Source organism: Cervus elaphus, chromosome 5, assembly GCF_910594005.1.
Source record: "Cervus elaphus chromosome 5, mCerEla1.1, whole genome shotgun sequence".
Lineage (NCBI taxonomy): Eukaryota > Metazoa > Chordata > Mammalia > Artiodactyla > Cervidae > Cervus > Cervus elaphus.
Genome location: NC_057819.1, coordinates 65566725 through 65586090, shown reverse-complemented (window position 1 = coordinate 65586090; position 19366 = coordinate 65566725). Strand labels below are relative to the sequence as shown.

At 39.5% G+C, this 19366-nt stretch overlaps 2 protein-coding genes across 5 annotated transcripts in view; one reads left to right on the top strand and one right to left on the bottom strand.

Annotated features, from left to right (window-relative positions):
• The window catches only part of TLR2 (toll like receptor 2), a 136162-nt gene that overhangs the window by 78442 nt on the left and 38354 nt on the right, over window positions 1-19366 (bottom strand). The gene's annotated exons all lie outside the window — the stretch shown is intronic.
• RNF175 (ring finger protein 175) overlaps window positions 1-19366 on the top strand; it is a 60869-nt gene that overhangs the window by 17005 nt on the left and 24498 nt on the right. For all 4 annotated transcript variants that reach the window (XM_043902656.1, XM_043902655.1, XM_043902654.1 and 1 more), the window contains one exon: window positions 17050-17204. In XM_043902656.1, coding sequence (XP_043758591.1) covers window positions 17050-17204 — 155 coding nt within the window. The remainder of the gene's footprint in view (window positions 1-17049; window positions 17205-19366) is intronic.

The following is a 19366-nucleotide window of genomic DNA, read 5'->3' as shown; positions in this document are numbered from 1 at the left end:
CCCAGGAAAAGTCATCACCCCTAAATCTGGAAAAACAGATGCATGTAGGGAATCATAACCAAGATCTGCTTATTGGGAACAGAAGCTGCCAGAGCCATAGACTGGAGGAAATGCTCAATGGATAACTTGGAAGAAATCTTGGGAGCAGAGTTTTGGCCAGTGTGAGAGCGAGACCTCCAGGGGCCACAGTCTTAGGGACCCCTCGTATTTTTGTAGATTTTACCTCCTGGAACCCTAACAGGTCTTCTCATGGTTAAAAGCCAAGGAAAACTTTTGTGCTTCCAACAGGCTTGCGGAGGAAAGTTAATCATTCTGAGTAAGTGTTTGCCACCACAAAGACCTACATGGCAAAGGAAAAGAATTTATCAGAGCCTTAGCTGATGGAGAGAAAGGGAAATGACCCAACCCCAGGCCCTTCTAGCCTTCCTGTCTCACCTAATGGGAAAACAAAACACCTGTGAAGGTCATATTCCAGGGATAGAGCTCACTGAAAGATAAACACAGAATAATAAAGTACTTCCACTGCCTCCTATTGGACCACCACATGGTGTCCAGTATAACAGTGCATTATGGCTAAAAGGGCTGCAAGCTACCCAAATTACAATGAGTTTTTAGGGAAACCAAAGACAAAAAGAGAGACACAAACAAGTGTACTAATGGAAATTGAAGACTCTGACACAGAGCAAATATCAAACATAGTCCAACTCCTAGCCAAATTAACACGAAAGCTCACACTAAAGGTTCTTAATAACCAAATAAGAGCCGCAATAAGAACTTCTCAATGAAAAATTACAAGTCATGCTGAGAGGACAAGAGTTCAAGACTGGTTCAAAAGCTAGTTCTTTGAGGAGATCAATAAATTTAATAAACCTCTAGCCAGTTAACCAAGAAAAATAAGAGAGAGAATATATATTACTAATATCAGAAGAAAGGATCATTATTACTGATCTCATGGACATAAAAGAAAATAAATTAATATTATGAACAACTCTATGCCCACATATAGACTAATTCCTTGAAAGACTCAAACTATACCAGAACTCACCCAAGGAGAAATAAATCATCTGAATAATATCTGTTTTTAAAAAGTGAATCAGCAATTAATAACCTTCCAAAACAAAAAGCACCAAGTCCAGATGGTTTCACTGATGCATTCTACCAACTATGTAAGGAAGAAATGATACCAATTCTCTACAGTCTCTCCAGAGATTAGCAGCAGAGGGAATACATCAGAATTCATTCATTGAAGCCAGCACTTCAACCTAATACTTCAACCAGATAACGATACTATGAGAAAAAGAAACTCTAGACCAGCATCTCTCATGAACATAAATATAAAAATCCTAAACAAAATATTAGCAAATTGAATTAAACCATGCATGAACAGAATTATACACCGTTACCAAGTGGAATTTGTTCCAGGTAGGTAAGGTTGGTTCAGCAATTAAAAATCAGTTTATGTAAGCAACCACATCAAGAGGGTAAGGAAGAAAATTTACATGATTATATCCAATAGATGTAGAAGAAGCGTCTGACAAGGTCCAACACTCATTCATATAAAAACTCTTAGCAAACTAGGAATAGAGGGGAACTTTCTCAACTTGATAAGAATATCTGCAAAAACCTGTCCTAACATTATACTTAATGGTAAGAAACTGGATAATTTCCTCTTAAGAGACGGAAGAAGGTGAGAATGTCTCCTCTCACCACCCCAGTTCGACATTGTACTAGAAGTCCTAGCTTTAGTGCAATAAGACAAAAAAAGAGGAAATAAAAGGATATAGATTGGAAAGGAAGAAATAAAACCATCTCTGTTTGTGGATGACATGATTGTCTATATGGAAAACTCCCAAAAAATCAACAGAAATTTCCTGGAACTAATAAGTGATTATAGCAAGGTTGCAGGATTCAAGGTCAGTATACAAAAGTCAATTACTTTCTTATATGCTAGCAATGAACAATTGGAATTTGAAATTAAAACACAACATCATTTGCAATAGCACCCAAAGAAGGAAATACTTATGTATAAATCCAGCAAAATATTCACAAGAGCCATATGCAAAAACTGAGAAGGTTTCAAGTAAATGCAAATATAATCAGTGTTCCTGGATTGGAAAGTTCAATACTTTCAAGATGTTGATTCATTCCAACTTGATCTATAAGTTCTATAATCCCATTCAAAATCCCAGCAAACTGTTTTGTGAACATTGACAAACTGATTCTACACTTTATGTGGAAAGGCAAATGACCTAGAATAGACAGCACAACAGCGAAGAACAGTGTTGGAGGACTGACACTACCCTACTTCAAGGCTTACTGTAAAACTGTAGTGATGAATACAGTGTGGTTTTGGTGAAAGGAAGAACACATAGATCAATGGAAAAGAGTAGAGAGCCCATAAATAGACCCCCATAGATATAGTCAACTGATCCACGATAAAGGAGTGAAGGCAATTCAGTGGAGCAAGGATATTTTTACTCGGTACAAGGATATTTTTACTTTAAATGGTACTGAAAAAAACTGATCATTCATATGCAAAAAATAATAATAATCTAGACATAGAACTTACATATTTCACAAAAATAAACCCAAAGTGGATCATGGACCTAAATGTGAAATTGTAAAACTTTCAGAAGATAAAATGGAAAAATTGATGAGTTTTTAGATATAACACCAAAAGCAAGATCCAGGAAAAAAAATATTGATAAGTTGGATTTTATTTAAAGTAAAAAGTGTTCTGTGAAAGATGCTGTTAAGAGAATGAAAAGACAAGCTACAAACTGGGAGAAAGTAATTATAAAACACATGCTTAATAAAGGACTGCTATCCAAAATATACTTAGAGCTCAATCATAAGAAAGCAACTCAGTTAAATGGCAAAATATCTAAAAAGACAGCTCATCAAGGAAAGATATACAGATGGCAAATAAGCATATGAAAAGAAGCTCATCATCATTTGTCATTAGGGAATTGCAAGTTAAAACAATAACTTGCAATTAGTTACCAATATAAGGGTATATTGAAATCCAACAATACCAAATGCTGACAAGGATGTGAAGCAGCAGGAACTCTTGCTGAGTGGGAATGCAAAATGATAGAGCCATTGTGGAAAGCAGTTGGGCAGTCTTCCACAAAGCTAAATGCAGTATTATTCAGTCATCGAACTACTAGGTATTTACCCGATTGAACTGAAAACCTACCCTCACACAAAAAGCTGCATGAAAATATTTACAGCATCTTTATTCATAATCACCCCAAACTGGAAACAATCAAGATGTCCTTTAAAGCAGGGATCCTTGGCTCCCATGATCTAATGTCTGATGATCTGAGGCGGAACTGATGAAATAATAAAGAAATAACATGCACAATAAATGTAATGCTCTTGAATCATCCTGAGATCATCCCCACCCCATCCCACCTTCTATCCATGGAAAAATTCTCTTACACAAAACCAGTCCCTGGTACCAAAAATCCTGGGCACTGCTGCTTTAAAATATGACTAAATGAGCAAACTGTGGCACCTCCATACAATGGAATGTTGGTCAGCAGAAACAAGATTTAAGCTATCAAGTCCCAAAGAGACACTGAGGAACAAGCCAATATGAAAAGGCTACATACTGATTCCAATTACAAGACATCCAAATGCAAAAGCACAGAAAATAAACTGCTCAGGGAAGGAAAAGGATAAGACTAAGCAAGTGAAATGGGAATTTTAAGGCCATAGAATTGATCTGTGTGGTACTGTAATTTTGGATTCAGGACATTATGCATTTGTCAAATCCCATTGAACTGTGCAGCACAAAATGCAGATATTAAAGATGTAAATTAAAAAAATCATTTTGGAGGTTGGGGAATCCCAGGAAGAAATGCAGATGGTGAAGAGAAAGTGCATCACAAGTTTATGAAACAACCTCATTGAAGGAAATTAGGGGGAAATGTGCTGCTCTGGGTACCTTTGGAAACTTTTGCTTGCTTGTTCAGTCACTAAGTCATGTCTGATTCTTTGTGACCCCCATGGACTGTAGCATGCCAGGCTTGCCTGTCCTTCTCTATCTCCCGGAATTTGCTCAAACTCATGTCCATCGAGTTGGTGATGCCATCCAACCATCTCATCCTCTGTCACCCCCTTCTCCTGCATCAGAGTCTTTTCCAATGAGTCAGCTCTTCCCATCAGGTGGCCAAAGTATTAGAGCTTCAGCTTCAGCATCAGTCCTTCCAATGAATATTCAGGGTTGATTTCCTTTAGGATTGACAGGTTTGATCTCCTTGCTGTCCAAGTGACTCTCAAGAGCCTTCTCCAGCACCAGATTTCAAAAGCATCAGTTCTTCGGTGCTCAGCCTTCTTTATGGTCTAACTCTCACATCCATACATAACTACTGAAAAAACCATAGCTTTGACTATACCGAACTTTGTCGGTAAAGTAATGTCTCTGCTTTTTTAATACACTGTCTAGTTTTGTCATAGCTTTGCTTCCAAGGAACAGGCATCTTAATTTCATTCCTGCAATCACTGTCCACAGTGATTTTGGAGCCACCAAAGATAAAATCTGCCACTGTTTCTACTTTTTACCCACGTTTTAGCCATGAAGTAATGGGACTGGATGCCATGATCTTAGTTTTTTGAGTGTAAGGTTTTAAGCCAGCTTTTTCACTGTCCTCCTACACTCTCATCAAGAGGCTTTTTAGTTCCTCTTCACTTTCTGCCATTAAAGTGGTATCATCTGCATATCAGAGTTTGATGATATTTCTCCTGGCAATCTTGATTCCAGCTTGTGAGGCATCTAGTCCAGTGTTTCACATGATGTTCTCTGCATATAAGTTAAATGAGCAGGGTGACAGTATACAGCCTTGATGTACTCATTTCCCAATTTTGAACCAGTCCATTGATCCATTTCCAGTTCTTACTGTTGCTTCTTGACCTTCATATAGGTTTCTCAGGAGGCAAGTAAGGTGGTCTGGTATTCCCATCTCTTGAAGAATTTTCCATAGTTTGTAGTGATCCATACAATCAAAGGCTTTAGCATAGTCAATGAAGCAGAAGTAGATATTTTTCTGGAATTCCCTTGTCTTTTCTATGATCCATCAGATGCTGGCAATTTGACCTCTGGTTTATCTGCCTTTTCTAAATTCAGCTTACAAGATACCATCTTGTACACATCTGGAAGTTCTCAGTTCATGTACTGTTGAAGGCTAGCTTGGAGAATTTTGAGCATTAGTTTGCTAGCATGTGAAATGAGTGTGATTGTGCAGTAGTTTGAACATTCTTTGGTATTGCCTTTCTTTGGGCTTGGAATGAAAACTGACCTTTTCCAGTCCTGTGGCCACTGAGTTTTCCAAATTTGCTGACATATTGAGTGCAGGACTTTCACAGCATCATCTTTTAAGATTTTAAATAGCTCAACTGGAATTCCATCACCTCCACTAGCTTTGTTCTTAGTAATGCTTCCTAAGGACTGCTTGACTTCACACTCCAGGATGTCGTTTCTAGGTGAGTTGACCAAACCATCATGGTTATCTGAGTCATGAAGATCTTTTTCATATAGTTCTTCTGTGTATTCTTGCTACCTCTTCTTAATATCTTCTGCTTCTGTTAGGTCCATACCGTTTCTGTCCTTTGTTGTGCCTATCTTTGCATGAAGTGTTCCCTTGGTATCCCTAATTTTCTTGAAGAGATCTCTAATCTTTCCCATCCTGTTGTTTCCCTCTGTTTCTTTGCATTGTTCACTTAAGAAGGCTTTCTTATACCTTCTTGCTGTTCTCTCGAACTCTCCATTCTCCTTTGCCTCTTGCTTCTCTTCTTTTCTCAGTTATTTGTTAGGCTCCTTGGACAACCACTTTGCCTTCTTGCATTCCTTTTTCTTGGGAATGGTTTTGGTCACCACCTCCTGTACAGTGTTACAAACCTCCATCCATAGTTCTTCAGGCATGCTGTCTACCAGATTTAATGCCTTGAATTGACTTGTTACTTGTTACTTCCAATGTATAATTATAAATGATTTGATTTCAGTCATATCTGAATGGTCTTATGTTTTTCCATACTTTCTTCAATTTATGCTTGAATTTTGTAATAAAGAGCTGATGATCTGAGTCACAGTCAGCTCCAGGTCTTGTTTTTGCTGACTGTGGAGCTTCTCCATCTTTGGCTGCAAAGAATATAATCAATCTGATTTCAGTATTGACCATCTGGTGATGTCCAGTTGTAGAGTTGTCTCTTGTGTTGTTGGAAGTGGACATTTGCTATGACCAGTGCATTCTCTTGGCAAAATTCTATTAACCTTTGCCTTGCTTCATTTTGTACTCCAAGGCCAAACTTGCCTGTTACTCCAGGTATCTCTTGACTTCCTACTTTTGTATTCCAATAACCTGTGATGAAAGGGCATCTTTTTTTTCTTTTTTTTCTTTTTTTTTTTGCTGTTAGTTGTAGAAGGTCTTGTAGGTCTTCATAGAATCGTTCTGCTTCAGCTTCTTTGACATCAGTGGTCGGGGCATAGACTTGGACCACTGTGATGTTGGATGGTTTGTCTTGGAAACCAACTGAGATCACCCTGCCTCTGGAAACTGGAGGCGTCCATGAGATGAAAGCAGGAGGAGCTGCACATGATCCCTTGTTGACAAGGTTGTTTCCCGTGGCTATGGGTTAAAAATTCTGATGGTCCTATTTATGTGTACTGGGATGGACAACTCTGTAAATCAGTGAAAAATGGCAGGAGTGAGAGTTTACAGATTGTTTTTAAAAGGGGAAGAAGTTAGGAAAAAAGTAGGAAGTACACACAATAATATGTGTGAACAGCTTTGTGCCCAGAAGGTATTATTATTTTACATAAATTTATGCCCTGAAGGTATTATTTATTATGCATAAAGTATTATTACTTTCACATTATTTCCTGCATAATTTGAACCACGTTCTTCAGCAGCAAGAGACAAATCCAAAAGCTCAGAACTTTTTCAGATACAGTTTTTAACAAATTTGTCTGGCTTCTGAAGTGCTCGTTTAATTTCTCTAGACAGGCTCAGTTGTATTGTCTGTAGGAGCTGTGTACATCAGAGCTGCTTATCATAAATACCTAAAGCAAAGGAAATAGGTTATTAAGAAAGTAAAGTTGATTAGCCATCTGTATGTCTTCTTTGGAGAAATGTCTATTTAGGTCTTCTGCCCACTTTTTGATTGTATTGTTTGTTTTTCTGGTATTGAGTTGTATGAGCTGCTTGTAGATTTTAGAGATTAATTCTTCATCAGTTGTTTGTTTGCTATTATTTTCTCCCATTCTGGGGGTTGTATTTTCACCTTGCTTATAGTTTCCTTCATTGTGCAAAAGCTTTTAAGTTTAATTAGGTCCCATTTGTTTATTATTTTTTTTATTTCCATTACTCTAGGAGGTAGATCACAGAGGATCTTGCTGTGATTTATGTCAGAGAGTGTCCTGCTGATGTTTTCCTGAGATTTAAGTCTTTAATCCATTTGAGTTTATTTTTGTGTATGGTGTTAGAAGTGTTCTAATTTTATTCTTTTACACATAGTTGACCATCATCAAGAAGTCTACAAACAATAAATGCTGGAGTGAATGTGGAGAAAAGGGAACCCTCTTACACTTTTAGTGGGAATGCAAACTGATACAGCCACTATGGAGAACGGTGCGGAGATTCCTTTAAAAATTAGGAATAAAACTACCATATGACCCAGCAATCCCACTACTGGGCATATACCCTGAGGAATCCAGAATTGAAAAAGACACATGTTCCCCAGTATTCATTGCAACACTATTTACAACAGCCAGGACATGGAAGCTACCTTGACAGATTGAATGGATAAGGAAGTTGTACACATACACAATGGAATATTACTCAGCCATAAAAGGGAACAAGTTTAGGTCAGTTCTAATGAAGTGGATGAACCTTGAGCCTATTACACAGAGTGAATAGGCCATGTCTATTCACAGAAAGAGAAGGACAAATACCGTATATTAATGCATATATACAGAATCTAGAAAGATGGTACCAGTGATCCTATGTGCAAGGCAGCCGAAGGAGACACAGATGTAAAGAACATTCTTTTGGACTCAGTGGGCGAGGGAGAGAGTGGGCTGGTTTGAGAGACTAGCATTGAAACATATGCATTCCCATGTATAAAACAGTAAGCAGTGTGAGTTTGGTGTGTGACTCCGGGCACCCAGAGCTGGTGCTGTGTGACGACCTGGAGGGACGGGGTGGGGAGGGAGGTGGGGGTGTTCAGGATGGCGGGACACAGGTATGCCTACAGCCAATTCATACTGATGTGTGGCAGAAACCATTGCAATATTGTAAAGTAGTTGTCCTCCAACTAAAACAAATAAATTTTTTAAAAAATAAAATATACCATTAACTGCTCCTAGGTGATGCCAAAACATGTGAGTAGAAAGTAGAAAAGTTTTGATATTTTGTTAGAGATACTGCTTAATATCTGAAAGTTTCAGATGCATTTTTAGCACAGTATCGACTGAGCATCTGGATATTTGAATTTTTCTATTTCCATCTGCTAGTGTTAATATGGTAGAAACATAGACAAAGCCTCAAAGTTAAATTACTTCCAAATGCTTTTAACAGCATTTAATTAAAAATAAAGTTTCAAATGGCAACCCACTCCAGTACTCTTGCATGGAAACTCCCATGGACTGAGGAGCCTAGTAGGCTGCAGTCCATTGGGTCACTAAGAGTCGGATACGACTGAGCGACTTCATTTTCACTTTTCACTTTCATGCATTGGAGAAGGAAACGGCAGCTCACTCCAGTATTCTTGCCTGGAGAATCCCAGGGACGGGAACGCCTATGGGGTCTCAAAGAGCGGACACAACTGAAGCGACTTAGCAGCAGCAGCATTATGATTTAAAATTTTGCACACAGCAAAATATTCATAAATTTTTATATCAAATTGCACATCTACTTGGTAAACATTGGTTTTAACTTCTTGGCAGTGAGAATCAGTCTTGGGTCATGTAATATAAGAACTGAAAGTTTGAAACACCAGTACCACAGAGCCTCAGTTTGTTGTTCCTGTGACTTCATCTCTCCATCATGATATTTTACCAAAATTGGAATATTTTCTGGTACTTTAAATATGGAATAAATGTGTTAGTAACCCAGATAACTTTGCTTAACGACCAAAATAGTATACTCATAATTTCAGACTAGATTTTATGCCTAAATAGAACAAGTTTTAAAGCATTTTGTATATGTTCTTTGGAGAAGGAAAAAAGGTCTCATTTTTTATTGGGTGATAACCTAAAATTCAAACATATTAAGTAGTCATCTGCTAGATGATTGAGGAATTGGTGTTTGCAAGGTACGTCTCTTAACAGAAAACAACCTGACTCCTATTGGATCTATCCATTTAGCTCTAACCTTTGTGTTCTGTTGCTTAGTCGTGCTGACTCTTCAACTTTGTCTCCTCAAATAATGAAAGAATGTTGTTGCTGAAAACCTGAAATATACATAGTAGCACTTTCTCAAGGCTATGCCTGCAAGGCTTGACTGAAAAAATAACACATTTCCATTCATACAGAGATAAAAACTGCAAAACAAAGAGGAACATTTGTCTTGTTGGAGGTTTACAGGAATATCCTGACCTACATGGTCAAGGGCAAGAACAAAGGATTATCACATTTCTTCCTGGGTCTGGCCAGCACCATGAAATTTGCAATAAGCAGCCACACCCTTCTCCTTTGTGTATAAAAGAAGCCTGGATTATAACTCAGATAAAATGATTCTTTGGAACACTAATCCACCATCTTCTCTGGCTTTCCAAATAAAGTTACTATTCCTTGCTCCAACATCCCGTCTCTCAGCTTATTGGCCTGCTGTTGGATAGTAGTACATGCTTGTATTGGTAACACTTCTGAGGAGTTCTTCTTGAGAGGTAGTTCTTCCCATTTCTGATAACATAACCATGAATATACATTCTCTTTAATAGTGTCATTACTGCAGATAGTATTTAGGGTATAAACTAATTGATAGTTTATAAACCTTCATTTCAAGTAATGTGCATTAGGACAATTTGATTTTATTCTTCAAGATGATACTGTCATTCTTCATTTAACCTAAATGATTTCCTTTTAATTTTATTTTAAAAGAAGTTTTGTTTTTCCATTCATGCAACTGATAGAGTTCCACATTGCATTCATGTAGCCCAAGGAATAGTAACATAGCCTGAATCTAATGTTCATTGAAGGTGACTGGGATGGAGTTTTAAGGAAAGAAAAAATGTATGCTTTCATATATAGCTCTATTTCTTCCCCTGGTGACAATACACAGTGTAACCATAAATTACAGTCCATTCAGTTCATTGCATGAAAAAGAAGGTGTGAGAGTGTTCATTCAGTTGGGAAATCAAATTGACTTGATAACACCATAGTGAAATAGTGGGAAATGCTAAATATTTGATGTTTTGAAAATACATTTAAATTTATGTATGCATTTTCAGAAGTATTCATCTTTCTCTACACTGTTAATAAAAGCAATTTATTTCAATATAAAAAAATAAAGTTTCATTCAACAACACCCTCACCACCTTCTTTTATGTATCCTAATTTTCATATCTGTAAGAAATGAGGGTGGGGCATCAAAAAAGAATTTTTCTACTGCTCTTCAAATCAGTAGAAAGCCTGATGACTAAATACACAGAATTTTGTCTTCAAACATATCGTTAACTTGCCTCAATACACAGGCAAATACTTTGCCACAGACTGAAAATTTGCTCTATTTAAATCAAACATACTGCCTATTAATAATAGCTGTGAAACATTAGAACATATTATTGTACCAATAAAGTATTATGTTTGAATCTTTTTAAAATGAGACAAGACACTAATATATCCATAGTTGCATTTGCATGTGTGCTAAGTCACTTCAGTCGTGTCTGACTCTTTGAGACCCCATGGACTGTAGCCCGCCAGGCTCCTCTGTCCATAGGATTCTCCAGGCAAGAACACTGAAGTGGGTTGCTGTGCCCTCCTCCAGGGATCTTCCTGACCCAGGGATTGAACCTGTGTCTCTTATATCTCCTGCATTGGCAGTCATGTTCTTTACCAGTAGCGCTATATATATATGTATGTATGTATGTATGCATCTGCAGAATCGCCTTTAAGAGTTTAAACAGCAAAATCAAGTCAACTGACTTGAAGATAGAAATATGGACCTAGTGAATTTCTGAGAGCCCTTCCTATGCCAGGATTCCATACTTTTACTTGTTTGAACTGGTAGCAGCAGTATTTCCCGGCATCATGATAATTTTCACCTTCCCTTTGAGCATGCCTCTGCTCTGCATCCAGCCCCACCCATATAAACACATACAGACACATGTACAAATGGTTGCAGATAGTTTGGGATTTGCAGTGCAAAGAGCATCACATAACTTTCCTTTTTTTCTCTCCTTTCATATTGTGTGACTCATTCAACATTCTGTACAACTAGACAAATGAGAAGATTCCTTTGTTTTGACACAATTAGCAGCTCTTTTCATTTTCATTATGTGCGTGGCTACAATAACAAACATGGTACCTTTCAGCAGCATCTTAGTCAGGAAGTTCCTCCTGCCATGATGGGTGGGCGGGGAAGGCAGGGTGATGTGATCCAGATGCATGGGATCTGGGTCCTGCCCTTCGCCAGGAATGCAGATGTGTTTTATCCACACATGCCCAGATGCTGACCCCTCTGGCATTATTAATGTGTCCCAGCTGCCAGGCTTCCTCCTCTGCATGTACGCGCCTCAGTTTCACATATTTCATGTGCTTACTTATGAGGCACAACATTCCTACATTTCACATGTGGCAGTTACTATTAAAAATGAGCAGTTCTAACTCTTCTGGAAATTGATAAATAATCTTTTAAATTGCTTTGAAATGTGGCCATCATTTCAAAATGACTTCTCATGCAGTTACTGAATTCATAATGCAAACTTCTGACCTTTCCCCTTGCATGTTGAGAAAACATGACTCTGAGTATTCCACTTTAAAGATAGTCAAGAAATTAATATTTGCATACATAATACATCATAATGATTTTTTACTTTCCTTTTATTTCTCATCTCCAAGGCCTATTTTTTAAAAGTAGCATGTCTATAAATTGAGCATTGTTATTTATTGTTCATTAAATCCAGGCATCAAGTAAGAGAAATTTGGCATCTTCTAGAAATGGGTCGAACTTATAGCTCTACAGGGAAAGAATTAGCTTTATAAAAATATAATCTAGTCATTGCTTCAAACTATAGTTAGAACATAGCACCACTGATTAGAGGAAATGGATTAGTTTTATAAATTTTTACTTATAATCTAAAGTATAAAATGTAGAAGCATGAGAGTTTCTCTAAATTAAAATGAACTGAATCTTATTCATTTTTTAAAAAATTCAGCATTTCACAGGGTAAATGTAAAAGTGAATCATAACTTAAAGCAAAAAGATGAAAAATGCAAGTGACAGATGATCAGATTTTGAAAGATGGGGTTCATGTCCATTTCCTTCTTTAATACCAGAATAATGAACTTTAAAAAGCCAGAGGCTATAATTTATCATAGATAACAATCTTGGTGATCAGTTATAAGAAATGAATGACCTAAATACTGAGGAGACTTTTTTGAGGGACTGCACACTGTCATTATCAATAGTAGAGTCAGAGACTTCCCTGGCAATCCAGTGGCTAAGAGTTCCGTTTCCAATTCAGGGGGTGTGGTTTCAATCCTTGGTTGGAAGCTAAGATCCCACAGACCTCATTCAAAAAACCAAAATATAAAACAGAAGCAATACTGTAACAAACACAAGAAAGACTTTTAAAATGGTCCACATAAAAATCTTAAAAGTTGTTGATGCTGAGTGCTAAATGAAACATCTTAGGTCCTGGTTACCTAGCATGTGGTTTCTGGCCCTCATGAAAACTATTCTGCTTCCTTCAGTAAAACTTGTTTTACCTGTTTGGATACACATATACATATTTATCTCAGTTTCACAAATAAAGGTGCAAACTCATTCATTAGCTTTGACCATACCTACAAAATAGGATGGAAAATGAAAGCAATGATCTGGTTAATTTAGGCAGAAGTAATGAATATTTACTCTTCCTTGAAAGTATTGCCTGATAAACAAAAAAAAAGTATGTTGTAAGATATCTTTTCCTGAACTCTCCAAACAGTTACTTCAGATTTTCTCCATGTATAAAAAAAGCAACGTAAAGTGAAGTCGCTCAGTCATGTCCAACTTTTTGCGACCCCATGGACTGTAGCCTACCAGGCTCCTCCATCCATAGGATTTTCCAGTCAAGAGTACTAGAGTGGGTTGCCACTTCCTTCTCCAGGGGATCTTCCCAACCCAGGGATCGAACCGGGTCTTCTGCGTTACAGGCAGACGCTTTACCATCTGAGCCACCAGGAAAGCCCTTCACCATGTATATTTTTGTTCAAATGCATATGCTATGTTGTGCTGTGCTTACTTACTCAGTCGTGTCTGACCCTGCAACCCCATGGATTGTAGCCCACTAAGCTGCCGCTGTCCATGGGGATTCTCCATGCAGGAATACTGGAGTGGGTTGCCATGGCTTCCTCTCAAATTCATATGTATAATAACAATTGTAGTGTTCTCTGAAAGACGATTTCAGTTCAGTTCAGTTGCTCAGTCGTGTCTGACTCTTTACGACTCAGGACCGCAGCACGCCAGGCATCCCTGTCCATCACCAACTCTCAGAGCTTGCTCAGAGTTTGTGATGCCATCCAACCAGCTCATCCTCTGTTGTCCCCTTCTCCTCCTACCTTCAATCTTTCCCAGCATCAGGGTCTTTTCTAAGGAATCAGTTCTTCACATCAACTGGCCAAAGTATTGGAGTTTCAACTTCAGCATCAATCCTTCCAATGAATATTCAGGACTGATTTCCTTTAGGATTGACTGGTTGGATCACCTTACAGTCCAAGGGACTCTCAAGAATTTTCTCCAACGCCACAGTTCAAAAGCATCAGTTCTTCAGCGCTAACCAGTCCAGTCTCTGTGTATAAGTTGAATAAGCAGGGTGACAATATACATTCCTGTCCTATTCCTTTCTCAATTTGGAACCAGTCTGTTGTTCCATGTCTGGTTCTAACTATTGCTTCTTGACCTGCATACATATTTCTCAGGAGGCAGGTAAGGTAGTCTGGTATTCCTATGTCTTGAAGAATTTTCCACAGTTTGTTGTGATCCACACAGTCAAAGGCTTTGGCATAGTCAATAAAGCAGAAGATGTTTTTCTGAAATTCTCTTGCTTTTTCTATTGCTAACTGGCAATTGGATCTCTGGTTCCTCTGCCTTTTTTAAATCGAGCTTGAACATCTGGAAGTTCTTGGTTCATGTACTGTTGAAGCCTAGCTTGGAGAATTTTGAGCATTAGTTTGCTAGCATGTGAAATGAGTGCAATTGTGCAGTAGTTTGAACATTCTTTGGTATTGCCTTTCTGTAAGATTGGAATGAAAACACATTTTCCAGCCCTGTGGCCACTACTGAGTTTTCCAAATTTGCTGGCATATTGAGTGCAGCACTTTAACAGCATCATATTTTAGGATTTGAAATAGTTCAGCTGGAATTCCATCACCTCCACTAGCTTTGTTTGTAGTGATGCTTCCTAAGGCCCACTTGATTTTGCACTCCAGGATGTCTGGCTCTAGGTGAGTGATCACACCATCATTGTTATCTGGGCCATGAAGATCTTCTGTTTATTCTTGCCACCTCTTCTTAATTAATATCATCTTCTTCAATTAGGTCCATACCATTTCTGTCCTTTATTGTGCCCATCTTTGCATGAGATATTCCCTTGGTATCCCTAATTTTCTTGAAGAGATCTCTAGTCTTTCCCATCCTATTGTCTTCCTCTATTTCTTATTGATTACTTAGGAAAGATTTCTTATCTCTCCTTGCTATTCTTTGGAACTCTGCATTCAGATGGATATATCTTTCCTTTTCTCCTTTGCCTTTTGCTTCCCTTCTTTTCTCAGCTATTGGTAAGGCCTCCTCAGCCAGAGACTGAGCAGATCAGTCTCTGTGGGGTCTCTGGGTCCTGGTGTGCACCAGGTTTTGTTTGAGCCCTCTGAGCATCTCTGGCCGGTATGGGGTTTTGATTCTAAACACGATTTTGCCACTCCTACCATCTTGCTGGGGTTTCTCCTTTACCCTTGGATGTGGTGTATCTTTTTTCGGTGGGATCCAAAGAAAGGATCTAAAATTTTCCTGTCAGTGGTTGTTCAGCAGCGAGTTGCAATTTTTGAGTTCTCACAGGAGAAGATGAGCTCACGTCCTTCTACTCTGCCGTCTTGTGTGTATTTGAAAGAAAATTTAGAGCAACTCTAAGAAGACTTCAGATCCAGCCCATTTAAGAAGAATTAAAAAGAATAAAAAGCCTGGAAAATGTCTTCTTATTTGACATGGAAAGAAGAAAGGCTGCAGTTCATTTACATCTTGAAGTTCTATCAAATAATTCTGATTATTGACCTTGAGGTTATTGTAACGAAATTCTTATTAAAGGACCCAAAAGTATACCCAGAAACTTCTTTCTAAGCCGCCTATTTTTAATCACAAAGATGAAGAAACTAACAACATAAGTCTTGTTTATACTCAGATGACAGACGTGTGACATGCATGCTCTGATGACTCTTTCCACATCACTGGCAGGCGTGATCAATTGATCAGACAGGACCCAGGCTCAGAATCTCCCTGAACAGAGTATTACCAATTTAACTCCACACGTGAGACAACCACCTTTGCCGTCCACCTCATATATTAATGCTGAGCAAATATAGGCAGTTAGTCACATATTCTAAAACATAAAAGACCAAGGGTTATTGCTACTGTTCCAGTGAAAAAAGTGAAAGTGAAAGTCGCTCAGTCGTGTCTGACTCTTTGCGACCCCATGGGCTTCGTCCATGGAATTCTCCAGGCCAGAATACTGCAGTGGGTAGCCTTTCCCTTCCCCGACCAATCTGCTTTTTACCAGGAGGTGAGTAGCTGGCATTAGGCCTGATCTGTAGAGTAAAAGTGTCACTGTGGTAGCTGTATGCAATCATTGACCCACAGCCCATCAGTTCAGTCTGTCCTGCTTCCTGCCATGCGGAGCTGAGGCCAGTCAACTTGAGGGACCTTCTGAAGGCTGCTGGGACTCAGGTCAGCGGTACAGGCCACAAGGGGGTGACACAGAAGGGACAGGAAAGAGTTTGATTCCCACCTGGGACCACCTGGAAAGGGCACCAGTAATGAAGAAAAAAGACAAGAAGCAAACGGTGGTTTACAGGCCCAGTCATCAGAGGCAAGGTCACCGCACAGTCAGGATGCGAGGGTTAGCCCCACAGAGCGCTCTGGGACAGACGGGACGTGCCCTGACACCACCTCCTCCCTTGCCATCACCGTGCATGTGTATCTGTGCCGTGAGAGCAACTATAGCCCCTGCTCCCTGCAGCCCAGCATGTTTCCCAAGCCCTTACCGCTGTGATATCATTTGCATCCCACCCTGGTGGCTCAGAAAGTAGAGAATCTTCCTGCAATGCGGGAGCCCCAGGTTCGATTCCTGGGTCAGGAAGATCCCCTGGAGAAGGGAATGGCAGCCCACTCCGGTAATTTTGCTTGGGAAATACCATGGACAGAGGAGCCTGCTGGACTACAGTCCACGGAGTCACAGAGTCAGACACGACGAAGCGACTAACACTCTCACTTTGAGTCAGCACAGGAAAGCAGGCATTGTGGTCCCCAACTTTACAGCTGAAGTGCAATCTTTTGTCCAACATCGCAGAGCTGATGCAGCCTAAAGTTCCTCTCATCTGAAATATCTGCAGGAGGTGATGGAAGATGGATATTTTGGATTATTTCCCATCTGAATGTTCAAATAACTGTGTCCTTCAGGGCTTTGCATGTACAGAACAGCTTGCAGTGGGGTGGTGACCGGGCGCCATGTCCCAGGCAGGGTGGTGAAGTTGGCTCCCCCAACCCCTAACCCAGAGTAGCTTCTGAATCGTCAATAGTAGACATGCTGCCTGACCCTCAGTCATTGAAGGAGACTTTCTGTTCATCTTTCTGACAGCTGGTGACCCTGTTGCAGATGTGGGTTGTCCCTTTGTATTTCACGATAAAACTTTACTGGTGGCGATTTCTGTCTATGTGGGGAATGTTCTCAGTTATTACCAGCTACATCCTCTTCAGAGCCACCCGAAAACCCCTCTCAGGGAGAACACCACGGTATGTATTCCGTTCATTCCTTCCCCAGCACACCCTTCAGTTCAACCATGAGAAAGTATATTTGATTTCCTTTTTCCTGATGGGGAGTAGGGTGTTACACCTCTTTGACCCTTTGTTGCAAAACTGTTTGGAGACTTGCTCTACTGCTGTGCGTTCACATTCATATTTAATGGGGATTCAGACATGCCTGTAAATCTTACTGTTTTAGACAATAGCTAGTGAAGGCCAGGAGGAAGAGAAGTGAAACCATTGTTTAAATTTTCTAGAGCACTATTTGCATGTTGATTTTTACCTCAGCATTTTATAGGGTTCTATGCTAAGTTAGGACACAGACATTTTATCATAAAATAAGAGTTAGAAGTTTGCACTTCTAACAACTATGTACGTATTTCACATCTGATAAATCATAAGCAACAGACAAGCTATTACTCACATAACAAATGAGGCTTTAATATTCCAACGCCCACTTTAGTTACCACTGCCAACCTCTTGAAATGTATATAATTCCATCGGATCATTCACTAATCTTTCCAAAGTGTTTATAATCTCATAATCTCATAATGTGTCCACAAGTTTGTTCTTGCTGTCTGTGTTCTATAGAGAAGATCTGAATCCAATTCAGATAAAACTGATGAGATAAAGAGAAAATGTGTAGTGTTCAGTGGTAAAAAGACAATGTCAGATTTTGATCTGTGTTGGAGAATAAATCAGAAGTATCCATGAAACATTGTTATGATTATTTAGCCATTCGCATGCTCATTTGTAATTCTCTAGAGAAGTGGGGGAGGCAGATATCAACTTTTACTTCTGCTTTGGAGAAAGGAAAATATATTCAGTGAGAGAAACCAGATAAATAAATGTAATGATGAAAGCTGACATTCAAGTAAATGAATTCCAGGTTTATGAGCATTTTAGTTTAACCCCACTTCAGGAACAGCTTTAGGGTGATTTAAGAAACCTTCTAAGCTGGCCAGTTTAGGGTTTTACACAGCCTTTGTAGGGCCTGGCTTACCCAGCAGTAAATGGACATACAGTACCCTTTCTCCTTCTTACAAAATGCTATACATTTTATAAATTGTTTAAGGCTTGTGAAAGAGATCTACATTTTGGATGAATTTAAATGTACTAGTTTTCATCTCCTGAATGCAATTCACATTCTGTTTCAATGAGAATGCTTCATTTTTCTACTGTTTAATGAATTGCCTGAGCTACACACAGTTATTTCTCTGCTGGTGAAGAGGAACTCCAATGCCTAAAATACCCAAATGCTGCTCATGGTGCTTCATTGCTCCTATACCTCAGATGGCCAGAGCCCCATGCCCTCCGCTGCTCCTCCTCCAACTTCTTCCTGCCCTTCAGCTCCTCGCCTTGGCACAGTCTGAGAGCCAAGATGCTCTACTAACATCCTAGGAGACAACGGGGGTATCATATGAGGGCTCTGTTCCTTCCAGAAAAGCAATCTTGACAGAGAAGTTCCGGGTCTGAGAAAGGGCCGTATGGGTCTTTGGGTGCTTGCTTACTCCTCACGTTATAGGTGAGTCTCACTGTGTTCCATTTGGGAGTGGCGGGCTGCATGGCAAGTGAGGAAAGCTGGTCAGAGCAGGTTCGCATGGTGCAGAGGGCAAACCCGAGAGGGATCTCTCGTACCGGTGCAGTTTAAAAACTGGTTATTCCTCTCCCAGAGTATGCCTCTCCACAGAGTTCTCTCTGTGGGAGAGAGAACAGAGGAAGGGAAGTGGGTTTCCTCTCTACTACAGTCAGGTTTCTGTCAAGCAATATTCAGGCTCAAAAACAGGCCACAGGCCAGCCACAAAGAGCTGGGACCGATCACATCAATTCCAGCCCAAAGCCAAGCTTCCCTTTGTGGAGGCTGCTCTGACACGAACACAGTTTCTAATCTGGCATATCTGTTTCCAGTGTAATTTGAATAGCAAGGGAGTTCTGGGCTCTACAAACTCATACTGCCAACAAACAGGAAGACTTGAATGGGGGCAGGGAAGGATAGGTTTGGAAAACATAACACTTCTATTACAATGATATGACATATTGAACGTTTAACATGTCAGTTCGTTTAAATGTTACTACATTTTTTCCCATAATCTTTAGGATGGCTTTAGGAGCTGGTGTTACCTGTCCCCCTCCCCCACTTTATAAACGAAGAA